This window comes from Zea mays, chromosome 4 (assembly GCF_902167145.1).
Source record: "Zea mays cultivar B73 chromosome 4, Zm-B73-REFERENCE-NAM-5.0, whole genome shotgun sequence".
Taxonomy (NCBI): domain Eukaryota; kingdom Viridiplantae; phylum Streptophyta; class Magnoliopsida; order Poales; family Poaceae; genus Zea; species Zea mays.
This window is the reverse complement of record NC_050099.1, coordinates 245,884,228-245,908,175: the sequence shown is the minus strand read 5'-3', so window position 1 is coordinate 245,908,175 and position 23,948 is coordinate 245,884,228. Positions and strand designations below refer to the sequence as shown.

At 51.1% G+C, this 23,948-nt stretch overlaps 3 protein-coding genes across 3 annotated transcripts; all 3 read right to left on the bottom strand.

The window, feature by feature from the left end:
- Nucleotides 1–218: 218 nt before the first annotated feature.
- LOC118477033 (tyrosine-sulfated glycopeptide receptor 1) lies at nt 219–4,180 on the bottom strand. Its single transcript, XM_035967560.1, has one exon. The coding sequence runs from the start codon at nt 3,707–3,709 to the stop codon at nt 443–445; it is 3,267 nt and encodes a 1,088-aa protein (XP_035823453.1). The 5' UTR covers nt 3,710–4,180; the 3' UTR covers nt 219–442.
- A 3,206-nt stretch (nt 4,181–7,386) lies between these two features.
- Nucleotides 7,387–9,641, bottom strand: LOC110740342 (uncharacterized). Its single transcript, NM_001353762.1, has one exon. The coding sequence runs from the start codon at nt 9,625–9,627 to the stop codon at nt 7,408–7,410; it is 2,220 nt and encodes a 739-aa protein (NP_001340691.1). The 5' UTR covers nt 9,628–9,641; the 3' UTR covers nt 7,387–7,407.
- A 1,990-nt stretch (nt 9,642–11,631) lies between these two features.
- On the bottom strand, nt 11,632–13,718 carry LOC100284115 (60S ribosomal protein L19-3). Its single transcript, NM_001328399.1, has 6 exons — nt 13,627–13,718; nt 13,395–13,542; nt 12,759–12,881; nt 12,371–12,684; nt 11,997–12,046; nt 11,632–11,902 (listed from the first exon to the last, which is right to left on the bottom strand). Exons 2-6 carry the CDS (start codon nt 13,504–13,506, stop codon nt 11,878–11,880), a joined length of 624 nt encoding a protein of 207 aa, NP_001315328.1. The 5' UTR covers nt 13,507–13,542; nt 13,627–13,718; the 3' UTR covers nt 11,632–11,877.
- Nucleotides 13,719–23,948: the final 10,230 nt, after the last annotated feature.

Below are 23,948 nucleotides of genomic sequence, written 5' to 3'. Positions count from 1 at the left end.
ATCCTACACATTTATACACTCTCTTCAGCAGGTGGCAACTTTTTATCCCAAACGACAACCGGGACATCGTATACTGCTCTCTTTCCAAACCACAAATTGTTGCTCTCATTCCGAATCCGAACCACAAATTGTTTGCTTTTGACATTCCATATCCTACTCTTACGTTCCAGTTGCTTGTGAACTCTGTGAATCGGAACCCAAGATCTAAGTAACAACACTAAGAGGCAAGAGCATCACTGTCAGTACAATGCTTCAGAAACTAAACAGCATACACGTTACATATCACTATCACCTCAAGAAAAAGAAGGGGATGGGGTATGGAAAAAACTAGAGAGTCTCAATATGCACAAAAAAACTGTACAAAAATCAAACACTAGTTGGACGCAAAATCAGTACCTCTTGTTAAAGATACGTGTGCTCTATGCATTTAATTACAATATTCTCATGTATAACTCGCTAACTGTATTGTCTTGACTGACTTTTGTGCCTGCAGGCCAACGTTGATGCTTTCCAGGCATGTAACCACTTCCATGATATGTGGTCTCATGGCAGGGTTATTGTTCACACATTTGCAAGCAAGCCCAAGCACCTTAAGCATTTGCTCTTCATGCCCTGTGCCGCAGAGTGTTGGATCTAGGACATCAACCAGCTTTCCCTGAGAGCTCATCTCCAGCACCCATGGGACAAGTTCTTTTGATGTTGTCAGGACCGGAACAGGTCGCAAGCCTGTGAGCAGCTCAAGAAGGACAACTCCGAAGCTGTATATATCACCTCTCAGAGTGGCCACCCATCCGTGCGCATACTCAGGGGGGATGTAACCTAGAGTGCCAACCAACTCTGTTGTAACATGGGTTTTGTTGGGAAGGATCAACCTTGACAGTCCAAAGTCTGCAACGTAAGCTTTTAATTCTTTGTCTAGCAGGATGTTGCTGCATTTGATGTCACGGTGCACAATCTGAGGTTTGCAGTCATTATGGATGTAAGAAAGGCCACGGCTTGCTCCTTGCGCAATCCTTAGCCTCGTCGGCCAGTCAAGAAATGTGCTGGCATCATCATCCCTGTTGTGAAGCCAATCATCTAGGCTGCCATTCTCCATGTAGGAGTATATGAGGAATCTCGAGTTCCCCTGGATGCAGTACCCCCACAGTGGCACAAGATGGTCGTGCTGTGCCATGGACAGTGCTTCAACCTCTGCAGTGAACTCCCTTTCCATCAAGCACATTTCATCATTGAGCTTCTTGATAGCAAGCTTGCAGCCATCAGGTAGTTCAGCCTTATAGACTAGACCATAACCACCACACCCAATGATGTTTTCCTTGTTGAAGTTATTTGTGGCTTTTACAATGTCAGAGAACGTGAGCTTGTTTTCATTTCCCTTTCCTTGTGGCACCATGATCACTCCATGCTCCAAGCTGGAGTTGAATGTGCTTGTTTCAAGATATCCGTTGTCCTCCCTTCTACCTTGGGCCGTTAAACGGTTTATCCTGATGGAGACAAGGAGACGCCACAGCAACAAAAGAATGGCAATCATTGCAAAGAACACACCAAATGCAATTGCGAGAATGGCCTTCTTATTTCTTCCTCCTGTGGATACCAGAGGCACATCGGCTGAATCGCATCGACGACCGATCATAAAGCCGCACAGCTTCGGATTCCCTAGAAAGCTGGAGTTCTGAAATGTACCAAATTGGCCACCGGTTGGAATAGGCCCTTCCAGGTCATTGTTAGAAACGTTGAATGTGGAAAGGAAGTGCAGATTCTCCAATGCAACTGGGATTTTACCCGTGAGATCATTGCTGGATAAATCAAGCACCAGCAGGTTTGTGAGATTGCAGATAGATGTGGGGATCGGTCCGGTTAAGCTGTTGGAGCTGATATCAAGTGAAAGGAGGCCTTTCAACTGACCAATCTCTGGGGGAATCTGACCTGTGAATCTGTTGCTGCTTAGATTTAGAACTTTAGGAAAAGCAATCGGTATGCGGTACTGACGTGATGGACCATCATAGACTGGCAGATCGAAAACGCTTGCGTCCAAATGAGCTGCAGTCCTCTCTGAAGTTAGCATTGGTATACTCACTACTTCTTTCGGAATTTCCCCTGTAAGGCTGTTGTTTGATATGTCTAAGTAGAAAAGGTACTCCAGTGTGTGGATCCAGGTTGGTATGGGTCCACTGAGTCGATTGCCATCTAAGAACAACATCTCCAGATTTACTAACTTCGATATCCAGAGAGGTATTTCTCCTGACAGGAGGCAGTTTCCGATGTCCAGAACCTGAAGATTCTCAAAACCGTAGATCACGGCATCATCCGGTATGGTTTCTTCAAAGAAATTGATTCCAAGAAGAAGCGTGGTCAGGTTCTTGGAGCTCCTCAGTATCTGAAGCGCGTTTGTTATATTTGAAAGGCTGTTGTTTGTAAGCGACAGGAACGAGAGGGACTTCAGGTTGCCTAGCCCTTCTGATAACTGTCCATGGAACTTATTCGAAGCTAGCCGCAGCGCAGTCAGGTTTCTACAGGAGTATATGCTCTCCGGAATCGTGCCACTGAAGTTATTCAGCATGAGATCTATGGTTCTTAGACTGGGCATGTTGCTGAAATCAACCCGGGAGAGTTCGCCACTGAAACCGTTGCTCCTAAGGTCTAGAGTTATGAGATCCGTGCAGTTGCTCAGGGCTGGTGGCAGCTCCCCATACATGCTGTTATAGTCCAGATGAAGTTCTTGCAATCTCTTGAGCTGACCTATGGTATCAGGTATCTTGCCGCCGAAACTGTTGTCTCCTAGGTCAAGGACGACCAGATTGGAGAGCTTGGCTACATGTGCGCCATCGACTGTTCCATGCAAAAAGTTGCTGGAGAAGGAGAGGCGTTCCAGCGATGTAGCGTTGAAAAGCTCACGGGGGAGAGTCCCGCTGAGGTTGTTGTGGCCAGCCCTGAGTACTCTGAGCATGGAGCAGTTCCCAAGCCCTGGGGGCACGCCGCCACTGAACTTGTTGTAGCTGAGTTCGAGCACGGCGAAGGACGGCGCTGTGGCACAGAACTGGTCCGGGATCTGCCCGGTCAAGCTGTTGTTGCTGGCGTTCAGCGCGACCAGACTCCGCATCCTCTCCCACGCCGTGGACGTGAGCTGCCCCGTGAACGAGTTGCTCGAGATGTTGAGTACCTGTAGCTGGAGAGGCCGCTGGCCCGGCGCTGGAGACGGCAGGTCTCCGCTGAGCTGGTTGAAGCTGACGTCGAGGACGGCGACGCTGCCGGACGCCGACACCAGTCCGAGCGGCAGGTCACCGGACAGCGAGTTGTAGGACAGGTTGAGGCGCCGCAGGCCGGCGAGGCTAGCGAGGGACTGCGAGATGCGCCCCTCGAGGCCCCTGCCAGGCAGCGAGATGGCGCTGACGGTGACGGCTGTCCCGTATTGGTCGTCGCAGGTGATCCCTTCCCACTTGCAGCAGTCGGTGCCTCGCCAGAGCCCGGTGAGGCCGGCGTCGTAAGAGAGCTCCGCGAGGAACTGGAGCAGGGACGCCCTCTCCGGCTCCCCGCAGGCGCTGGCGCAGGACTCCCAGGAGATGGAGATGAGCAGCAGCGCAAGGGCGAGGGCGCGAGGCCGGTGGAAGGAGGTACGTGCAGTGTGTTCCGGTTCCGGCTCCGGCTCCGGCTTCTCTTGCATGAAACGTGGAGTGGCTGCATGGCTTCGTGTTGGAATTGGAACTAGCATGGGAACGAACCAGATGCCGCGCTGAAGCTGTGTGTCCTGCACTGCACTACTCCCGTCTAGACGAAGTATGTGCCAATGGTCTGTGTCTGATCAGGGAGGAGCAAGCAATGGGGGTAGAACCGTAGAAGTAGAAGGAGGAGGAGGCGCCTCTTGGTGGTCGTCCATTGACAGCCGTGGCCACCCAAAGAAAAATGGAGTCAACGATCAGATGCCCATAACACGGTGCTCGTTATGGTTCTATTTTATATACACCAGAGTACCAGACGAGAAGCAGCCTGCTGCTTGTTCACACTCCGACGTTCCATCGGTGGCGGCCGGCGGCTACCTGATCCATCTGAACAAGCATCTTGGCCTTATAAAATACTACTGAATTTGCCTTCTGCGAGTCACCAGGCCCGGCTGACTGGCTGAGTTGTTGCCGTTATTACAGACCGCCGTGATTTACCTGATCACATATATTAATATTTTATTTCTTCCTGTGGCAGATTTGACTTCATATACGGCGTGCCGTTTTACCAGCGTGGGTTGACAGGGAAAAGTTGCGTGTCCGGTGTTTTCCAAAGAAGCTGAATGCCTTCAGGATTTTCAATTGGTAAGACTATCTCCACTAGACTTTTTATTTCAAACTTCACTATGTAAACAGTGCAATATACAGTTTGCACTAGAGATGGCCAAACTGGCCGCTCGGCCTGGCCCGCCAGGCACGGTTAGAACACCGGGTCGGGCCGTCTACCTAAAAAGCGGGCCGAAAACGGGTTAAGCGGGCCAGTAAGCACGATTTAGTGTAAAAAATGGGCTTAACGGGCTTAGAGGTAAATGGACCGTGCCGGACTAGCCCACCGTGCCTAATTTCCTGTCCGAGCCCAGTCCGCTTATTCGTGCCGGGCAGGCCCGGACCCGTATAGAACCGGGTCGTGCTGGGCTCGGATCGGGCCCAAACAGCGGGCTTCGTGCCGGGCTCACGGGCCTCGTGCTTATTGGCCATCGATAGTTTGCACGGACGTTTACACGGCCTGTTAGAGTTGGCCTAAGGTTGTACCCAGCAGATCTCACTCAGGGTCGTGCCTGAGGCAGGGCGGGAGGGGCGGTCGACCTGGCCCCCATCTCCCAGGGGCCCCACCGTACACAAAGTCCAATAGAAATATAGGATAGAAACGGATATTATTTACTATACCAATATATTTTTGAGTTTGTTAGGAGAATGGATTGCTATCCCAATATATTTGTTGCTTATCGGATATTATTTACTATACCAATAACTAGACATCAGCTGAAAGGAGCTTCTCAAAGCTTAAGTTATTGAAGAATTATTTAAGGTCTGCAATGTCTTAAGAAAGGTTAAACGGGCTAGCAACTTTATGTATTGAGAAGAAATTATTAGATGATGTCAATATTGAAGCCATCATTGATGATTTTGCATCTAGAAATGTTAGAAGACATTTTTAAATTGATCTCTACAATATATTTGAGGTAATAATCTTACTTCTATTTTTTACTGCTCAAGTCTTTATGGTGTTAGGGTCTCTGTTTATAATCTTGTCCCAGGCCCCTCAAAAGTCAGGAACAGCCCTGATCTCACTTATTTGTACTGTAGCACTGTTTGCAGAGTAAAATTTAAGATAAGAGAGTTGCTAGAGATAGCATTAGAGGGCAGCGCAGGGAGAGAGCGTCACTATGCAGTGATTTTTAGGTCCATGATTGGCGCCGTGGTCAGGGTATCGACACGGTCTGGACTTTGGAGGATAGAGAGATATAAGAAAAGGCAGAGAGAGAGAGAGGTCGATGAAGGTGGCTGTTGACGGCGACCTGAAGCCCTGTCCTTGTGCGGCTGTTTTCCATGGCCGGCCCCTGACTCCAGCGGCTCATGATCATGTTGATGTGGATAATGATTGCTTGCTTGCTTGGCTAGTGGGGTGCACTTGCGCGTTTCATAGTGGATAGTGGTCGTCCCGTCCTTGTATTGCATGATGCTCTCTTATTATCTTTCGTGGTGTCGACTGCGGAACGGCCAGTGGAAGTGGACGGACGGATGGCACTAAACACTACTACTGTCCAGCCTGCTCAGCTGATCAGTGCCGAGCTAGCGCTGCGTCCCTTTCTGCGTCTTTTTCCTAGAAGAACACTTTGAGGTCTCGTCTGGCTGCTGCTGCTGCTGCTTGTATTCACACTCTATTTGTTTATCTTTCGCAGAAGTCAAATTGCAGAGGAACCTGCCGGGAGAGCATAGCAGGGTGGCTCCGGGACTCTCTGCTACCTGCAGCCAGGCAGACATGGAGATTGGGGTGGAAGCACGGGACGACAGGAGGACGCAGAAGAAGCCACGGGGACCCACGGCAACGGCATGCGCGTGTACGTCCAACCCCATGCGATCGGTCTCGGTCAGCGCGCTCTCTTCGTTGCACTTGCACGACTGGATGAAAGGATGCGCGTGGAGTGGACAACGACGGCCTTCCCGTCCAACCTTACCCATGCGTCGGTCTCGGTCAGCGCGCTCACGGGCACTGCACGACTGGATCTAACGTGGAGGTGTGGCCACACACACACCTGCCTAGCCCTTGATTCACACCGGCCTCCTATGAGTTTTTTTATTCTTTAATCCATTTTAAACATACTTTTTTTGGAAACCAATCTCTATTAAGATAAACTATCGCCCACATGTTTCAGTCAAGGCATCCATACAGAGCTACTCATTACTTCTATGCGACCGTTTTTAATGTAAACAGTTGTTCATGGTCATTTTATTTTATTTTTACTATTGCTTGATATGTCTTATTAAATTGCTGATAAGTTAGTGACATGAACTCATTTTGAATCATAAGAGGTGTTTTTTTTTTCTTTCGATTGTCCTGACGAGTTTGGTACCTTCTTTTCAATCAATGGTGGAGATGGAGATGGCCACACGAGCACTTCGAGTGGTGGGTTCCGTCTCTCCCAACCCTTCGCCGATGATAGGCAAGGAGAAGAACAGAGCTGCCAATGAACGACTTGAGAACTCTTTTTTATGTGATTGTGGATATCTAGAGTTTGAGTGTGGTAACAAGACTGCATTTTTATACCTCTTGATCATTGTATTTTCTTGCTTAAATTTAATAATATGTCCTCATTTGTAGTATAAATATTAGAAATGTCATTCTAGAGCCAAAGGAGAAAGAGAAGGAGCATGTCGTTGCCTCCTAGCCTCGTGCAAATGTGGCCCTAAAGCCTAAAAGCATCTAGGATCTCAAATGTTTTGGTGTTTAATAACAACATGAGATTTTTTGTGAGTCCTCCATCACCAACGTTAGCACGCGTGTTGTATGCTAGTCTGCTCATATTACAAAGACAAATCAAAGATATTGTTTGAGGTTATGTACACTTTGCCTATGCACACGTTGGGATCTTATTAAGAACATGCTTGGAGCTTCAGCTAAATCCATTGCCTATGTACAATTACATTCTTGAAGCCAGAAAACACACTGCTGCAGTATGGAAACATTATGTACATCCCGGATACAAACGTTTTCTTTTGCATCTCTTCACATCCACTATTTGGAGGCCTATAAAAATAGATCAAAATTTGTAACTTAATATTTTGATAATTTATTTTTCTCGTATTTATATAGACCATAAGATATAAGATGATGGATGTAAGAGACAGTAAAGTAGTTTCTTTGCACACGCGAAGAATTTTTTTTCCTGCATTGCTGCAGCACTTTTCGCTACCCAAAATATCTGGACAGTACCATCTGATCATACAGCACGCCTACTCCAACGAAGACACCAAAGGTCACAGCGAAGACGACGACGTCACCGCCACACAGTCCTGCGTCGCGAACGGGCGCAGGAAGACCTGCCTCTACAGAAGCAGCGCTGCACCGGCGAACAAGCATAGGGCCGCACATCCCCGGGTTCCCCGCGAAGCTAGAGCTCGGGAACGTGCAGAACTGGCCTCCTGCCGGAACAGGCCCGTCCAAGTCGTTGTTGGAGACGTTGAAGTAGGAGAGGAAGTGGAGGCTCTCCAGCGCCCTGGGGATCTTGCCCGTCAGGCGGTTGCTGGACAGGTCCAGCACCTCGAGGTTCGTGAGGTTGCCGACGGCCTGCGGAACCTCCCCACGCAGGCTGTTGAAGCTCAGGTTGAGCTGCGTGAGTCCCTTCAGGCGGCCGATCTCCGGCGGCACCGCGCCAGTGAGCCTGTTGTCGCCGAGGTTCAGCAGCTTGGGGCAGTAGTTCGCCCTGTGGTACTGGAGCGACGCGGCCATGTAGACGGGCAGCGGGAACGCGGACTGGCTCGAAGACCCACCGTCGTCGTCGTCGTCGTCCACGGTCGTCTCGGACCTCAGCATCGGTAGATCCGCCAGCGCTGTCGGGATCTCCCCCGCGAGGCTGTTGTTGGACACGTCCAGAACGAACAGGAGGCTCAGGCCGCTGAGCCAGGCCGGGATCGGGCCGGTGAGCCGGTTGCTGGACAGGAACAGCTCTCGCAGGTTCTCGAGCCCTGACACCCAGCGAGGGATTTCTCCTGACAGCGAGCAGTCCGCCAGGGACAGGACCTGGAGGCTCCGGTAGCCTTCGATCGTCTCGTCCTCCGGCATCGCCTCGCCTCTGAAGTTGGCGCCGATCAGCAGAGTCGTGAGGCTCGGCGCGCTCTTGAGGACCTGGAGCGCGTTCGTGACGTTCGTGAACGAGTTGTTTGTCAGGGACAGGAACCTGAGCGACTTGAGCCTGCCGATCCCCGGCGAGAGCTGGCCATGGAAGCCGTTAGAGGACAGTCGGAGCGCGGTGAGGTCGCTGCACGAGTACAGGCTCTCAGGGACTGTGCCTGTGAAGTTGTTGTCCATGAAATCTAGAACTTTTAGCCTGGGCAAGGTTGAGAAGTCGACGCTGTTCAGGTCTCCATGGAAACCGTTGCTCCGGAGAATGACGGTTCTGAGACTCGAGCACCTGCTCAGAGCCGGTGGCAGCTCGCCGGACATGCTGTTGTGCTCTAGGCGAAGCTCCTCCAGCCTCTCGAGCCGCCCGATAGAGTCCGGGATGCCGCCCGTGAGTCCGTTCTCCGCGAGGTCGAGGACGACCAGACTCCTGAGCTCGGCTAGACGCTCGGCGCTGAGCGCTCCCTGCAGACGGTTGTTTGGGAAGGAGATGTGCTCGAGAGAGGTCGCGTCGTAGAGCTCGTCCGGCAGAGTCCCGTGGAGTTCATTGTGGCCGGCCTTGAGCACTCGTAGCGCGGAGCAACGGCCGAGGTTCACGGGCACGCTTCCGTTGAGCTGGTTGAAGCTGAGGTCGAGCGCCGACAGGAACGGCGTTCTGGCGCAGATGGTGCTGGGGATCTCTCCGGTGAGGCTGTTGTTGCTCACGTTGAGAGTGACGAGCTTGGTCATGCCCGCCAGTGTGAGCGGCGGGATTTGCCCTGTGAGCTGGTTGCTTGAGACGTTGAGTAACTTGATAGGCTGCCGTCCCTGTCCGGCGAACGTAGATGGCAGCTCGGGGAGATCACCGTTCAGGTTGTTGAAGCTGACGTCGAGGGCGAGTAAGCTTCTGGACAGCAGTAGCTCCGCGGGGAGGCCGCCGGAGAGGGAGTTGAGCGACAGGTTGAGGCGCAGCAGGCTAGGCATCTCGCCGAGCGCCGGCGAGATGCGGCCCTCGAGGCCCAGGGAAGCCAGCGAGACTTCTGTGACGGCGCCGTCGGCGTCGCAGGTGATGCCCTTCCACGTGCACCAGTCTGTGCCGTTCCTCCAAGAAGTGGCGAGGCCGGAGTCCTGCGAGAGCCCCTGGAGAAACTTGAGGAGGGAGACCCCGTCCTGCTCCGTGCTGCTCGCACACCCGGTGGGAGAGAGCAGGGAGAGCAGTGGCAGCAGAGCAAGAGCAAGCGATCGTGCCGACCATGGTCCACCTGCTGCTCTGCTGTTGTTCCGTGAGGAGTGGCAGTGGAGTGGCCGCATGGTGTCTATCTTCCATGGACCAGCCGGCACAGAGCTCAGAATGCTTTGATCAGCTCCAGTATCTCGAAGCAGGTTGGTTGGTCTTTCAATTATTGGATACCTTTTCTGAAGCGTGGATATCGATGTCGAATCTGGATTGCGGATGCAGTCTCTGAGCTTTCACCACCATGGACAAGTTGATTGTTACGATAAAATATCTTTAATATTTAGACTCCCTTCAGCAGCACACGCTAATGGAGTCGGTATGGTATATTTAATGTTTCTTGTTGTCCGTCAGCTCACTAACAAGATCTGCTACTGTGTCCTCTAAAATAGCGGATGTCTCTGGCAACTATAGAGGCGTACTGTACGTTCGATAAACGTCCGTGATGTTTCTTTTGGCTTACACTAGCTCACGTCGTATCTTTTTGTATTATATATTTTGGTTAATGCCGTACTAAATGTGACCAATAAAGCACATAAAGAATATAGATTAAAAAGATGAGATATAAAGGATAAAATTTAGATGACTTTGTTGAAGATGAAATAGATATAGAGAACAAAATCTTTTAAAAAGTGTTATAAAGGATAGAGAATATATCTTGAAATTTAGAGAATATATCTCAGTAGAAGTATTGCTTAGATCCATCTTTTTATAAGTGTTATGGATTTGAATTCTTCCCGCACAATACATGTCATGTTCAACATACTCCCAGCACCATGTCACCATACATTATTGCACCTACACCGAAGAAGTCGATATCTCGCTTCCTGTCCGTTTCGGGCCTGTTTGTTTCAGCATTTTTCCTGATTCTGGCCATCAGAAGCTGTTGCGGACTACCAAATGCGCAGCTTTTTAGCCTGTTTCTCCGAAAATCGCTTTAGTGAAAATCGTCCAAAATCGACATGAAAACACAATCGGTCGAGTCGTCGCGATAGAAGAAATCGGTCACCTACTAGATCCTAAACCTTATGGACTCTTTTATCTTACTCCGGGTGTAACCTCCACAATACTCAGATTCTCCTCACAGACAGATTCTCGGAAAAACTCGTCAGAAAAAAACTAAACCAAACAAGCCTGAATGGTGATTTGCAGCCAGTGTTGTTACTGTCAAAGCGATTGATTGAACTGCATGTGGGTTAGCTTCTCCTGCAACAAAACATGGACAGTAATACAGTTGGTTGTCGGGGCTTTAAGAAGTGACAATCACTATCGTCTGTTTATCGAGTGCCAAGTGATTTGATGAGTATTTTTCAATCACTCTGCAAAGGATCTCTTGTCGAGTGTAGTTTGGTGAGTGTTTTTTTCGATCAATCTTTGTTTGTTTGGTGCTAAACAAAAAATATAGAGTGTAGTTTGGTGAGTGTTTTTTCGATTATTCTTTGTTTGTTGGGTGCTAAACAAAAAATGTTAGGGCAAATAAGTGCTTTGCGTGGGGTTTTATTAGGGAAAGAGCTTACTTGACGAGTATTTTTTTGACACTAAGCAAAGACAATTTACAAATCATATTTTAAACAGTAAATTGATTCAAATGAACGAGTTTTCAACTATAAAGTTGTATAACTCATTAAGATGTATATTTTTATTCTATAACAAAATAAAAATAAATTTGTTTATAAAATTTCTCTCTCTCTCTAGATAAATACGAGAGTACCCGAGTCTCTTCTCATCTCCTCTCATAAGCAAGGACTATCGATTAATAGGTTAGGGCCGTCGACACATGCACATCTTCAATCGGAAATTCTAAAGGCTGTTTTGATTCACTAACTTTTCTACGTAAGAACGTAAGAGTAGTTCTTAAACCTAACTTGGAACACTTTGTCTAACTTTTCTACGTAAGAGTAGTTCTTAAATTCGAACGACTAACTTTAGATAAAATGGTCATAGACCAAACACGCTTTACTGGCCGCAGTCCCTACTCTTATCGTGTGAAAAACTGGAAATCCATGGACCTGAACCATTAGCACTACCGGCCCTTCAATCAAGAGAGATCACCTCAAATAATGGGGCACCATCGTCAATTGATCAATCAAATAGCAACAGGATAAATTTCCATAAAACATAACCACATTTCCTGAGACCATCTGATCCAAATAAACATTTTTGAGCGGATCCTCTTCCAAAGAAACTCTGCGTAAACATCTCTAACAATCCAGGTACGGTAGCTTTTGGAAAATAAAAGACACGAAGCTGTATAACAGCAAAATTGATCAGGGCGCTCCAAAATTACGAAGTACTGGACTAGAAAGCTGCAGCTTTGTTGCAATACTTCACTTCTTTGCTTTCTTCGGTGCCCTGTGGCATCGGTCAAACGTAGAAAAAAATGTCAGTAGCGAAAACATGATGAAATCCACGGAAACCAAAACAAAAAGAGCTCCAAGGCACTTACCCGGTAGTGGGAGCTGTGGCTGAGACTGGTGGTGGTATTTCTCTTGGGCCCTATACAATAACAGCGTACATGTAAACAAGATTTCCAAATGAATTCGTAAAACCTATCTATAAACATACCAAACGTGTAGCCACTAACAATTCGGCCAAGGACGATGTAAAACATGCCTAAAAATCAACCTAGCAATTGACGCGTTAGCGCATCGATCCGCCATTTTTTTCTCAACCGATTAAGATTGCAGCAATCGACAAATTTCACTAGCCCATGCCCATAGAAAAAAAAATTAAAGATGTTCTCCCAGAACATTATGAAGCAGTGGCTGCACCCATGCTCAGAAAAAGATGCAGGTAACAAGCGATACAACATTATCGTACCTGGGCCAGCCTCTCTTCCCTCCTAGCATTCTTCCTCTCGCGACTCGCCTTGCTCTTGGCGCGCCTGGCCTCGAACTGATCGGAGAGCGTCTTCTCCCTGGCCTTCTCAGCCTTGGACTTGTGGATGCTCTCCATAAGCACCCTCTTGTTCTTGAACGAGTTACCTTTGACCTTCATGTACATATCGTGGTACATGTGCTTGTCGATCTTCTTGGCCTCGCGGTACTTGCGGAGCAGGCGCCTCAGCACGCGCATCCTCCTCATCCACAGTACCTTGGTGGGGAGCCTAGCCTCCCTGGTACCTCTACGCTTCCCTATAAGGACACCGGATTAGCACAAGCTCACCCATCCTTGAGAACAGTAACATGAATAGGTTGCAGCAGCATACCATATCCTGAGTGCCGTCCCTTCTGCTTAGCCTCGTGCGCCCTTCTTGCACGAGATCTAGAGTGGATTTTCTGAGGCTTCTTGATGATAAACCCATCCTTAACCAACTTCCGGATGTTATGGCCTGTAAGTATTGCAAAAACATGGTCCAGTTACGTTTCTTTAAAAAGTTAGAGCAGAGTAATAAGCATGGAAACAACTATACCTGCCTACAATTTCAAAACTCCAATCCATTGTGTCAAGTAAATGTAAAATATAAGCTCATGTGCAAATACCAGTCCTAGCCAAAAACTACAATCACATATACATAAACAATACAAGCAGTACATAAAATGAAATAATCATAAACTGGGCTTGTTATTTCAAGATATCTATAATTGCGTCAGGTTAACTAGTATCACATACAAATTAGAAACTGCACTGGTACACACGTAACAAACTGGAACAGCTACAGCCAATAGTGTTTTCAATGGTGGCCGTAGGTAAACGACACTGCAAAATGATAGTAGAAAAGAATAATGCAGCCATTGATCCAATATATGAAACCAGATAAAGCATCCACCTCACCCAGAGATCCATACAACCCCAACCCAGTGAGCAATTAATCGGAGGGGGGGAGCTAGCGGATAAGTCTTACGGGAGTTCGCCATGGAGATCTCACTAACTTCATTGGGGTCAAGCCACACTTTGCCTTTCCCACACTTGAGAACGCTTGCGGCGAGGCGCTTTGGCACCTTCAGCGACACCATCTTCGGCCCCACCGAATAGTTCTCGCTACTGTGTTTCTGAATAGCACGAAGCCAACCCCAACCACTGCAACTATCAGACGCGTACGTGCCCAAAGGAGATGAGTTTGGAGGCGAGCTCACCTGCAACGCGGAGGTTCTGGAGCCGCTGTCCGAGGCGATGGATCAGCGCCTCACCGGGGTGGGGCGGAAGAGGAGAAAGCGAGGCGGCTACGTGCCCAAAATGGCCACGGGGATTAGGGTTTTCGGCACTAAAACGGACCAGGACTCCGTTCGTTTCTATTGGGCCATGGCCCATTTACAAAAGCCACAAAACTGTCTCCACCGGGCCCGGCGGACATCTCCAAGTCTCCAACTCGCCACCCCGCTTCTCTTCTCGGCCGTGGCTCGCGAAACAGCGGCGCAAGGAGAGTGGAGAGGCGAGGCGCCGGCGACCGGCAGTCAGCCAGCAGTTTCGAGTGAAACGATACGTGTCCTCGGAGTCAAACAATGTGCTCCATACTTTTGTCATTTCTAACATCGATTTCGCAAGGTTAAGATTAAAAATATATCATTGATTTTAATGTCATTTCGATCATTTTTTACACATTGTTTGAAGTCCAAAAATATAATTTTCTCGATTTTTTTCAGCATACTAACTCTCACAGGCTGCAGAAGTTTTACGAAGCACATAACAGAAGTTATGGCGGAACTAGAGAGGATAAGGCTATCTCCTACATCGTAATATCACGCTTCAAACTTTAGTCTATAAACAGTATTTTATATAGCGATACATATAATTTAATAATCATATCGGTTTCAACGGTCGTCTCGCGTTATTCTTCTTGTTTAATGTAAAAGTATGATAAATTTATGCACAAATGAGGGCCTGAATCTTAGTTGTTGGCTCCACATTTACACCTACCTAACTAATAGAACACATATTTTACGTCTTAAAACAAACTCCAATCATATGAAATATAAAAATCATGGCAATGCACGGGCAACTGAATAGTGTATTCAGGGTGTGTTTGGTTTGACTTTTGTCTCCTAAAAGTCAAAATGCAACCAAAGGTTTGGATCTAGAAAACAGCTTTTATAAAAGCCGACTTTCTCGTAATGCAAAATTGAAAGCACCTTTGGACCAGTTTTTAGCGGTTTTCGATAAAACTATATATATATATATATATATATATATATATATATATATATATATATATAGTTTATGTATTTAGAGCCCTGGGCTTACAATAGCCGAGCGGAAGCCCTGACCGGATGTTGCCAACCGGTTCAGCCACACCAGATCCAAAATATCTATAAAAGAAGCTCCAGACCGCTAGCCCCTATGGTTCAGTTTTAGCGACGCCGGCAGTTACGCCCCACCCCTGAGAGGCGCGCGCGACGACGGATCTGGGGACACGCTCGCGGCGGCGGATCCCTGAGGCGCGCACGGCGGTGAGGCGAGAGCGGCTACGACATCGGATCCCGAGAGCACGCACGCCGCGGCGGCCCCATGTGGTGCGCACGACAGCGATGTGGCAGCAGCCGCGGCGGCGGATCCCGTGGGTCTCGAGCGCGACAGCGTCTCCCTGAGGTGCACGCGGCAGCGACCCCTTGAGGTGCGCACGGCGGTGACGTGGGAGTGGCTGCGGCGGCGCGACGGCGGATCTCGGGGGCATGTGAGCAACGACGACACCCCTAAGGCATGCATGACGGCGAGGTGGGAGCGGTTGGTGCAACGGATCTCGGGATTCATGCGCGCGAGGGTCGACCCCTAAGCGCGTACGACTGCTATGTCATCCAAGGTGGGAGCAGCGATGGCGGATTTCTCTAGGTGCAAGCGACGACGGCATCCTCCCCTAGGCACAAACTGGTGGCGCATCCCAGATGCGAGGCGACGGTTCCGCAGGGCGGCGATTCTATTTTTATGCTATTTTGTATACATATTTATGCCAATGTCATTAGGGTTTTATGACCTATATTTCAGTTCATGGCTCCGCTTCCATCTATTTGTGTGTTTATGATATTTCTATTCATATTTTACGCAAACGATTTATTGATTTTATGCATTATCTCGTTTACTTAATCCAGTGTATATTGAGTTACTACCATTTATGCCATATGTATAAGATATATTTACGACCCACACATTTATGCAACAAAATAGAAAATTTAGAAAAAGGTAACCGCTCTAAGAAATGAGATCATTTGCCACGATTCCATAAATCTCGTGTATGCTGATCCATTTACTTTTGAACTCACATTATTGTCATCCTAAAATTGCACATATGCAGTAGAAAACCGATTTTTTACGCAGCCCACCATAGGGCATAAATAACTTCATCGTGTTGTATAACTAATATCAGTATATATCATAAACTGTTTATAATGAGCCTTGATGCATGGATGTTGGAAGATCCTATATTTATGGAGGAAATAAAGCATGTAAATCAGATTTTTTTTGTTTCCATACATGTTTTTGTTATGAAATAGATCAATGATTTACACTAAAATTTATACCCATTTATGCTGTTTTGGTTCATGTTTTACGCTGAAATTCGCCTAAACTCCTATGCACGATCAGCTCTATATCTTCTGTTCTGATATATACGGTAACTTCCAGCTTCGTGGGCGCGCTAATCATGGTGGTGTGTGGACCCACCTAAACGAACCAACGAAAAGTTCGTTGCCGCTCTCATGTTATGCAAGTCTGAACCATTAAATATGCTAGCATAAACACGAGTAGGAACCAAATATTCGACCAGCGAACAAGACGCTGACCCACCTTCGTACATCCCAACTCGACCCCACCACGTGCGCACCTTCTGTTTATGCAAAATATAACACATATTTATGCATGCATAAACGCGCCCCATAATCGCGCGAACGCACGCGGCCCACTGGCCCGACCTGACCACGCGCGTGACCACTAACATGGCTCGAACTTCCCATGTCTATCGGAAGCCCAGGGCTTCTATTACCAACAATATATATATATATATAAGAATTTTTAGCAGTTTTTATTGGTTTCCATCAAACTGTTTTTATCAGTTCACAACATTTTTTTCCACAACTCACAACTCATAGTAGCTTCTTTTACAGCTACAGTCCAACCAAATCTATACTATACTTAAAGCACCAGTTTCAACGGTCGTCATGCGTTATTTTTTAGGGCTAAATGCACGCGGGCCACAACTATGGCACATGAAGGTCATGCCGGTCTGCTAACTGTGTCGGGCCAGCCCGTTAGCCCGTCGTTCCATTTAATTAAATCAGCGTAACGATGCCCGACATGGGCTAGATGCACGCGGGCCACAACTATGGCACAGGCACGTCATGCCGGCCTGCTAACTGTGTCGGGCCAGCCCGTAGATCCATTTAATTAAATCAGCGTAAAATGTTAAAAACGGTGCAGGAGGTATGGTTCGAACCCATGCCCTGATGGAAGAAGGGCGGGAGACACTGGGTCAAACTGTCTAACCAGTAGAACATCACGCTAAGATATTTTTAATATTGAATATAAATTGTATATAGGTATATACGTTTTTTTGTAAAATAAAAAAAAATAATCGTGTCGGGCCGGACCAGTACTACGGGCCGAGGCTACAGCCCAAGCACGACACGACGTTCTTGGCTCTTGCAAGCATTAGTGTCGGCGTTTCGACCCCGGGGGGTCCATGGACCGACGAGAAAAATTGTCGCTGCATGCCCCAGCCCAGATGGGTTGGCGCGAGATGGAACACAAAGGGGGGAAAAACCGCGGCTCGTGTTATCCTGCGCCAGAGGAGGGTGCGCTTGCAGTAGGGGTTACAAGCGTTCGCGAGGGAGAGAGTGTGAGCCGGTTCATCAGCCCGTCCTCCCGCGCGACCACCCTTCATATGAGGGCCCTGGCCCTTCCTTTTATAGATGCAAGGAGAGGGTCCAGGTGTACAATGGGGGTGTAGCAATATGCTAACGTGTCTAGTAGAGAGGAGCCAGAGCCCTATGTACATGCCAACGTGGCTGTCGGAGAGGCGCTAGAGCCCTGTGTACGCGGTGTCATGGCCGTCGGAGGAGCGTTTGAGCCCTGTAGAAGCACAGCTGTCGGGGCTGCTGGGACCTTGCTGACGTCTCCTTGCGTCCGTAGGGGGCTGAGAACCGTTGTCATCATGGACGCACGCAGGGAGCCATCATTACTTGTTACCGGGGCGAGCCTGGATGGGACGCCGGTCTTGTTCCCCCGTAGCCTGAGCTAGCTAGGGGTAGGGTAATGATGTATCCTCCGTGGCACGGTCGGTCTGAGCCCAAGGCCGGGCGAGGCGGGGACTCCTCCTGAGGCCGAGGTCGGGCGAGGACGCGATTCCTCCCGAGGTCGAGGTTGAGGCCGAGCCCTGGGGTCTGGCGAGGCGGAGACCACCTTCCGAGGTCGAGGTTGAGGCCGAGCCCTGGGGTCGGGCGAGGCGGAGACCACCTTCCGAGGATGAGGCGGGGGCCGAGCCCTGGGGTCGGGCGAGGCGGAGACTTCCTCCTGAGGCTGAGGCCCAAGGTCAGGCGAGGCAGAGCTTCCTGTTACGCCTGAGGTTGGACTCAGCTGCTGTCAGCCTCACCCTAGCGGGTGGCACAGCAGTCGGAGAGGGGCGAGCGGCGCTGTTTTCCTGTTAGGTAAGTCAGCGGGAGGGCGAAGTGACTGCGATCACTTCGACCTTGCCGACTGAGGCACGCGTGTCAGGATAAGGCGCCAGGCGATCCTTGCATTGAATGCGCCTGCGATACGGTCGGTTGGTGAGGTGATTTGGCCAAGGTTGCTTCGCAATGAAGCCTACCCGAGCTGGGCTTCGGGCGAGTCGAGGGTGCGCCCGTTGCTTGAGGAGTCCCTCGGGCGAGGCGTGAATTCGCCTGGGACTACATTTCCCGCCTGAGGCTGGGCTCGGGCGAGGCGAGATCACATCCCTTGAGTAGACGAAGCCTTGACCTGAATTGCGCCCATCAGTCTCTGCAGTTTGTGCTGATGGTGATTACCAGCCGAGTTTAGGAGTGTTGGGGGTACCCCTAATTATGGTACCCGACAGTAGCCCCCGAGCCTCAAAGGGAGTGTTGGTACTCGCTTGGAGGCTTTGTCGCACTTTTTTTGCAAGGGGACCGGCCTTTCTCGGTTATATTTTATTCCGGTGGGTGCGCGCGAGCGCACCCACTGGGTGTAGCCCCCGAGGCCTCAGTGGAGTGCTTTGACTCCTCCGAGGTCTTAATGCCTTTCGTGATGCCTTGGCCGGTCTGGTTGTTCCCTCATGCGATCTGATCGTAGCCCGGGTGCATGGTCAGGTTTCGAGTTTTCAGGCTGGTTTGTTGACGATGTCAACGGTTTGGCCGTAGCCGGGTTTGCGAGAGCAGCCCCCGAGCCTCTGCACGGAGCGAGAGGACGATCAAGGACTGACTCGACTTTTATCATACGCCCCTTCGTCGCCTTTCCACAAGGAGGAAGGGGGAGTCGCACAACACGTCGTACGCCGCGAGGGTGGTACTCGTGTTCTGAGACGGTCCCGTTCTCGTTCTTGCGGCGAGGACGGGAGTGAGGACCTGCCGGTGCGCTTTGGGGCGGCCGGTGCTCGCTGGTGCGGTGTTGGTGGGCAGGTGGCTACCGTCGTCGGTGCTGAGGTGGTGGCAGCCAGAGAAGGTTTCTCCGCCGACGAGATCGTCGGCACCACCTGTGGTCGGACCTCCGGCTCTTCGGCCTTGATAGCTTGTCCTCGCCCCTCGAGTGGGGACGTGGGCGAGGACCTTGCCACAGCAGCATCTGCCCTGAGGTCATCGCTGCTGTTGTTTAGCCGCCCGAGGCGGAGGTCGTTGTCGCTGCTGCTGCAGTGGTCGGCGGTGAGCCACCTGGAGTTTGTCGTCCCGCAGGCCCTCCGATGTGGAGGTTGTTCATACCCGCAGGAGTGGAACCGGAGTTCCATTTGTAATGGCACCTTGAGTGTCGGTGTGTGTTCATTGTGGCTGTCGGGGCCTAAACATCTGGGGATTTGGGCGTGAAGCCGTGTTTTCTCCCTCATTTCGAGCGCCGTGACTTGCATGTCGGCTAGCTGAACCGCTTAACCGAGTGTGAGTTGTCTTGTGCGGAAGGTGACGAGTGAGGTATCCGTATCCCGGATGCGTAGGAGTCCCTCGGCTCGGTCGGCCTTACCACTCAAGGCTTATCTTGCTCAGTTAAGGAACCCTCGGCCGCTCTACGATGAGCCGGAGCCAGAGGCAGCGGTGTCAGCGTGGACAGAGGCGGAGTCGGCTCGAGAAGAGGCTTCGTCGGCCCAGGGGCACGTGGCTTCCCTGGCCGAGGAGGCGCAGCAGCGGCAGCTGGAGCCTGGCCAGGTCATCCATGAGTGGGACCAACTTTGGAGTCACGCTGCCGAGGCCGTGAGCCGGGCTGATGTCCTCGGGGACAGCTGGCTGAGGCTACGGAGCGGCCGGTCGAGATGTCTGCTCGGGCCGGGACCCTGGAGGAGACCCTGGCTGCAATGGCCCGAGCGCGGTGCTGACGTCTTCCTTCGAGGTGGAGATCCTTCCGCCCGTGTCACCGTACGAGGCCAGGCCAGATTCCGCCGAAGGTGGAAACAACGCCGGGGGTGCTGCTGCTCCCTCTGTCGATGTCTGAACCTACAGGAACAGTTTGTCTGTAGTGTGCGTATGTTTTTTGCGGCCGCCGAGGCCCAAACATATTATTGTCGTGTTGTAAAGTTGTGTTTCCTTTCCTCTTGTTTCGAGTATCAGGACTTGTTCGTCGGTAGCAGAATCACTTATCCGAGCGAGAGTTACTTATCACGGAAGGTGATGAGTGAGGTATCCGTATCCTGGAGGCGTAGGAGTCCCTCGGCTCGGTCGGCCTTGCCGCTTACGTGTACTCTTACTCGTCCGCAGGATCCTATTATCGATATAGTCGAGAAGGCACGAAAATCGTTCTGGCAAAAAAGTTTTCGAGCGTTGAGACTTGTTCGGCGGTAGAATCGCTTATCCGAGCGTGAGTTACTTATCCCGGAAGGTGATGAGTGAGGTATCCGTATCCCGGAGGCGTAGGAGTCCCTCGGCTCGGTCGGCCTTGCCGCTTACGTGTACTCCGTCATTTTCAGGACCCCGCTATCGAAGCAGTCGAAAAGCGCGAAAGATGTTCTGGCAGAAAGACTTTTTCCGAGGAAAATTTTGACGCAGAGGGGGTTCCCCCCTTCTAGCCCCCGAGGGAGGGTCGGGCTTTGCCGAGGCAAGGCTGACCCTTCCTTGACGGTTAGACTCTATTTGTGTATGTAAAGAAAACGAGGCATATGAACGACTCGAAACATCTTAAGGGTAGAAGCGACGTAGTTGTCGGATGTTCCAAGCGTTGTTGTAGACCTCGCCTTGATCGTTGGCCAGCTTGTATGTCCCGGGCTTCAAAATCTTGGCGATGATGAACGGCCCTTCCCAGGGGGGAGTAAGCTTGTGGCGCCCTCGGGCGTCTTGCCGCAGCCGAAGCACCAAGTCTCCCACTTGGAGATCTCAGGGCCGAACCCCTCGGGCGTGGTAGCATCGCAGAGACTGCTGATATCGCACCGAGTGTAGCAAGGCCACGTCCCGAGCCTCTTCCAGCTGGTCCAGCGAGTCTTCTCGGCTGGTCTGGTTGCCTTGGTCATCGTACGCCTTTGTCCTCGGGGAACCGTATTCTAAGTCTGTGGGCAAGATAGCCTCGGCCCCATAGACTAGAAAGAACGGTGAGAAACCCGTGGCTCGGCTTGGCGTCGTCCTCAGACTCCAGACCACCGAGGGTAGTTCCTTCATCCACCGCTTGCCGAACTTGTTGAGGTCGTTGTAGATCCTCGGTTTAAGTCCCTGCAGAATCATGTCGTTGGCACGCTCCACCTGCCCATTTGTCATGGGGTGAGACATGGCGGCCCAGTCCACCCGGATGTGGTGGTCCTCGCAGAAGTCGAGGAACTTCTTGCTAGTGAACTGGGTGCCATTGTCGGTGATGATGGAGTTCGGGATCCCGAAGCGATGGATGATGTTGGTGAAGAACGCCACCGCCTGCTCGGACCTGATGCTGGTTAGGGGTCGGACCTCGATCCACTTGGAGAATTTGTCGATAGCGACCAGCAGGTGCGAGAAAGCCCCCGGGTGCCTTCTGCAAGGGACCGATGAGGTCCAGACCCCACACAGCAAACGTCCAAGTGATGGGTATTGTCTACAGGGCCTGAGCGGGCAGGTGCGTCTGTCTCGCGTAGAATTGACACCCCTGGCAGGAGCGTACAATCCTAGTGGCGTCGGCCACCGCGGTTGCCCAGTAGAAGCCTTGTCGGAAGGCGTTCCCAATGAGGGCTCGAGGTGCTGCGTGGTGACCGCAAGCCCCCGAGTGTATCTCTTGCAATAGCTCCTGCCCTTCGGCGATGGATATGCATCGTTGGAGAATGCCTGAGGGGCTACGGTGGTAGAGCTCCTTTTCATCACCCAGTAAGACGAACGACTTGGCGCGCCGCGCCAGTCACCGAGCTTCTGCTTTGTCGAGGGGGAGCTCTCATCCGTGGAGATATTGTAGGTACGGGGTCTGCCAGTTCCGATTAGGCGTGACCCCATTCCGCTCTCCCTCGACGCACAGTGCCTCACCCTCGGCGGTCGAGGATGCCTCGGGCTGGGCCGAGGCCTCCTCGGGCTCGGGCGTGTTGTCGGTCTTGACGGAGGGTTGATGTATGTCTCTGGAGAAGATGTCCGGGGGAACCGTTGTCCGCCCCGAGGCTATTTTAGCCAGCTCATTCGCAGTCTCGTTGTACCGTCGGGTGACGTGGTTGAGCTCGAGCCCGTAGAACTTGTCTTCTAGGCGCCGAACCTCGTCGCAGTAGGCCTCCATCTTCCTGTCGCGGCAGTGGGAGTTCTTCGTGACTTGATCAATGACAACCTGCGAGTCGCCACGAGCGTCGAGGCGCCGAACCCCTAGCTCGATGGCGATGCGCAACCCGTTAACCAGAGCTTCGTACTCGGCCACGTTGTTTGACGCCGGGAAATGGAGGTGCAGCACGTAGCGGAGGTGCTTCCCGAGGGGTGAGATGAAGAGCAGGCCCGCGCCGGCTCCTGTTTTCATCAGCGACCCATCGAAGTACATGGTCCAGAGTTCCGGTTAGATCAGAGCTGTTGGTAGCTGGGTGTCGACCCATTCAGCCACGAAGTTCGCCAAGACTTAGGACTTGATGGCCTTCCGAGGAGCGAACGAGATTGTCTCGCCCATGATCTCCACCGCCCACTTTGCTATCCTACCCGAGGCCTCTCGGCACTGGATGATCTCCCCCAGGGGGAAGGATGACACCACAGTCACCGGATGAGACTCGAAGTAGTGTCGCAACTTTCGCCGCGTCAGAATTACTGCGTATAGTAGCTTCTGAATTTGCGGGTAGCGGGTCTTGGTCTCGGATAGCACTTCGTTGATGAAGTAGACCGACCTCTGGACGAGCAGTGCATGCCCTTCTTCTCGTCTCTCGACTACGATCGCGGCGCTGACCACCTGAGTGGTCGTGGCTACGTAGATCAAGAGGGCTTCTCCTGCATCGGTGGGCACCAAGATGGGCGCACTTGTAAGGAGTGCCTTTAATTTCCCGAGGGCTTCCTCGGCCTCGGGGGTCCAAGAGAAGCGCTCGGTCTTCCTTAAGAGGCGATACAAGGGTAGGCCCCTTTCGCCGAGGCGTGAGATGAAGCGGCTCAGAGCCGCAAGGCATCCTATGACCCTTTGTACTCCTTTCAAGTCTTTGATAGGCCCCATGTTGGTGATGGCCGCGATTTTCTCCGGGTTGGCCTCGATGCCCCGCTCGGAGACGATGAACCCTAGGAGCATGCCTCGGGGGACTCCGAAGACACATTTCTCGGGGTTGAGTTTCACGCCCTTCGCCCTCAGACACTTGAATGTCGTTTCAAGGTCAGAGAGGAGTTAGGAGGCTTTCCTCATCTTGACTACGATGTCATCGACGTAAGCCTCGACCGTTCGGCCGATGTGCTCTCCGAACACGTGGTTCATGCACCTTTGGTATGTCGCGCCTGCATTCCTCAAACCAAATGGCATGGTAGTACAGCAATACATGCCAAAAGGTGTGATGAAAGAAGTCGCGAGCTGGTCAGACTCTTTCATCTTGATTTGGTGATACCCTGAGTAGGCATCAAGGAATGACAGGGTTTCGCACCCAGCAGTGGAATCCACGATTTGATCGATGCGAGGCAGAGGGTAGGGAACCTTCAGACATGCTTTGTTTAGACCAGTGTAGTCTACACACATCCTCCACTTCCCACCTTTCTTTTTCACAAGCACAGGGTTGGCTAACCATTCAGGATGGAATACCTCTTTGATGAACCCTGCAGCCATCAGCTTGTGGATCTCCTCGCCTATGGCTCTGTGCTTTTCTTCGTCGAAACGGCGCAGAGGCTGCTTCACGGGTCGGGCACCAGCTCTGATATCCAGTGAGTGCTCGACGACATCCCTCGGTATGTCGGGC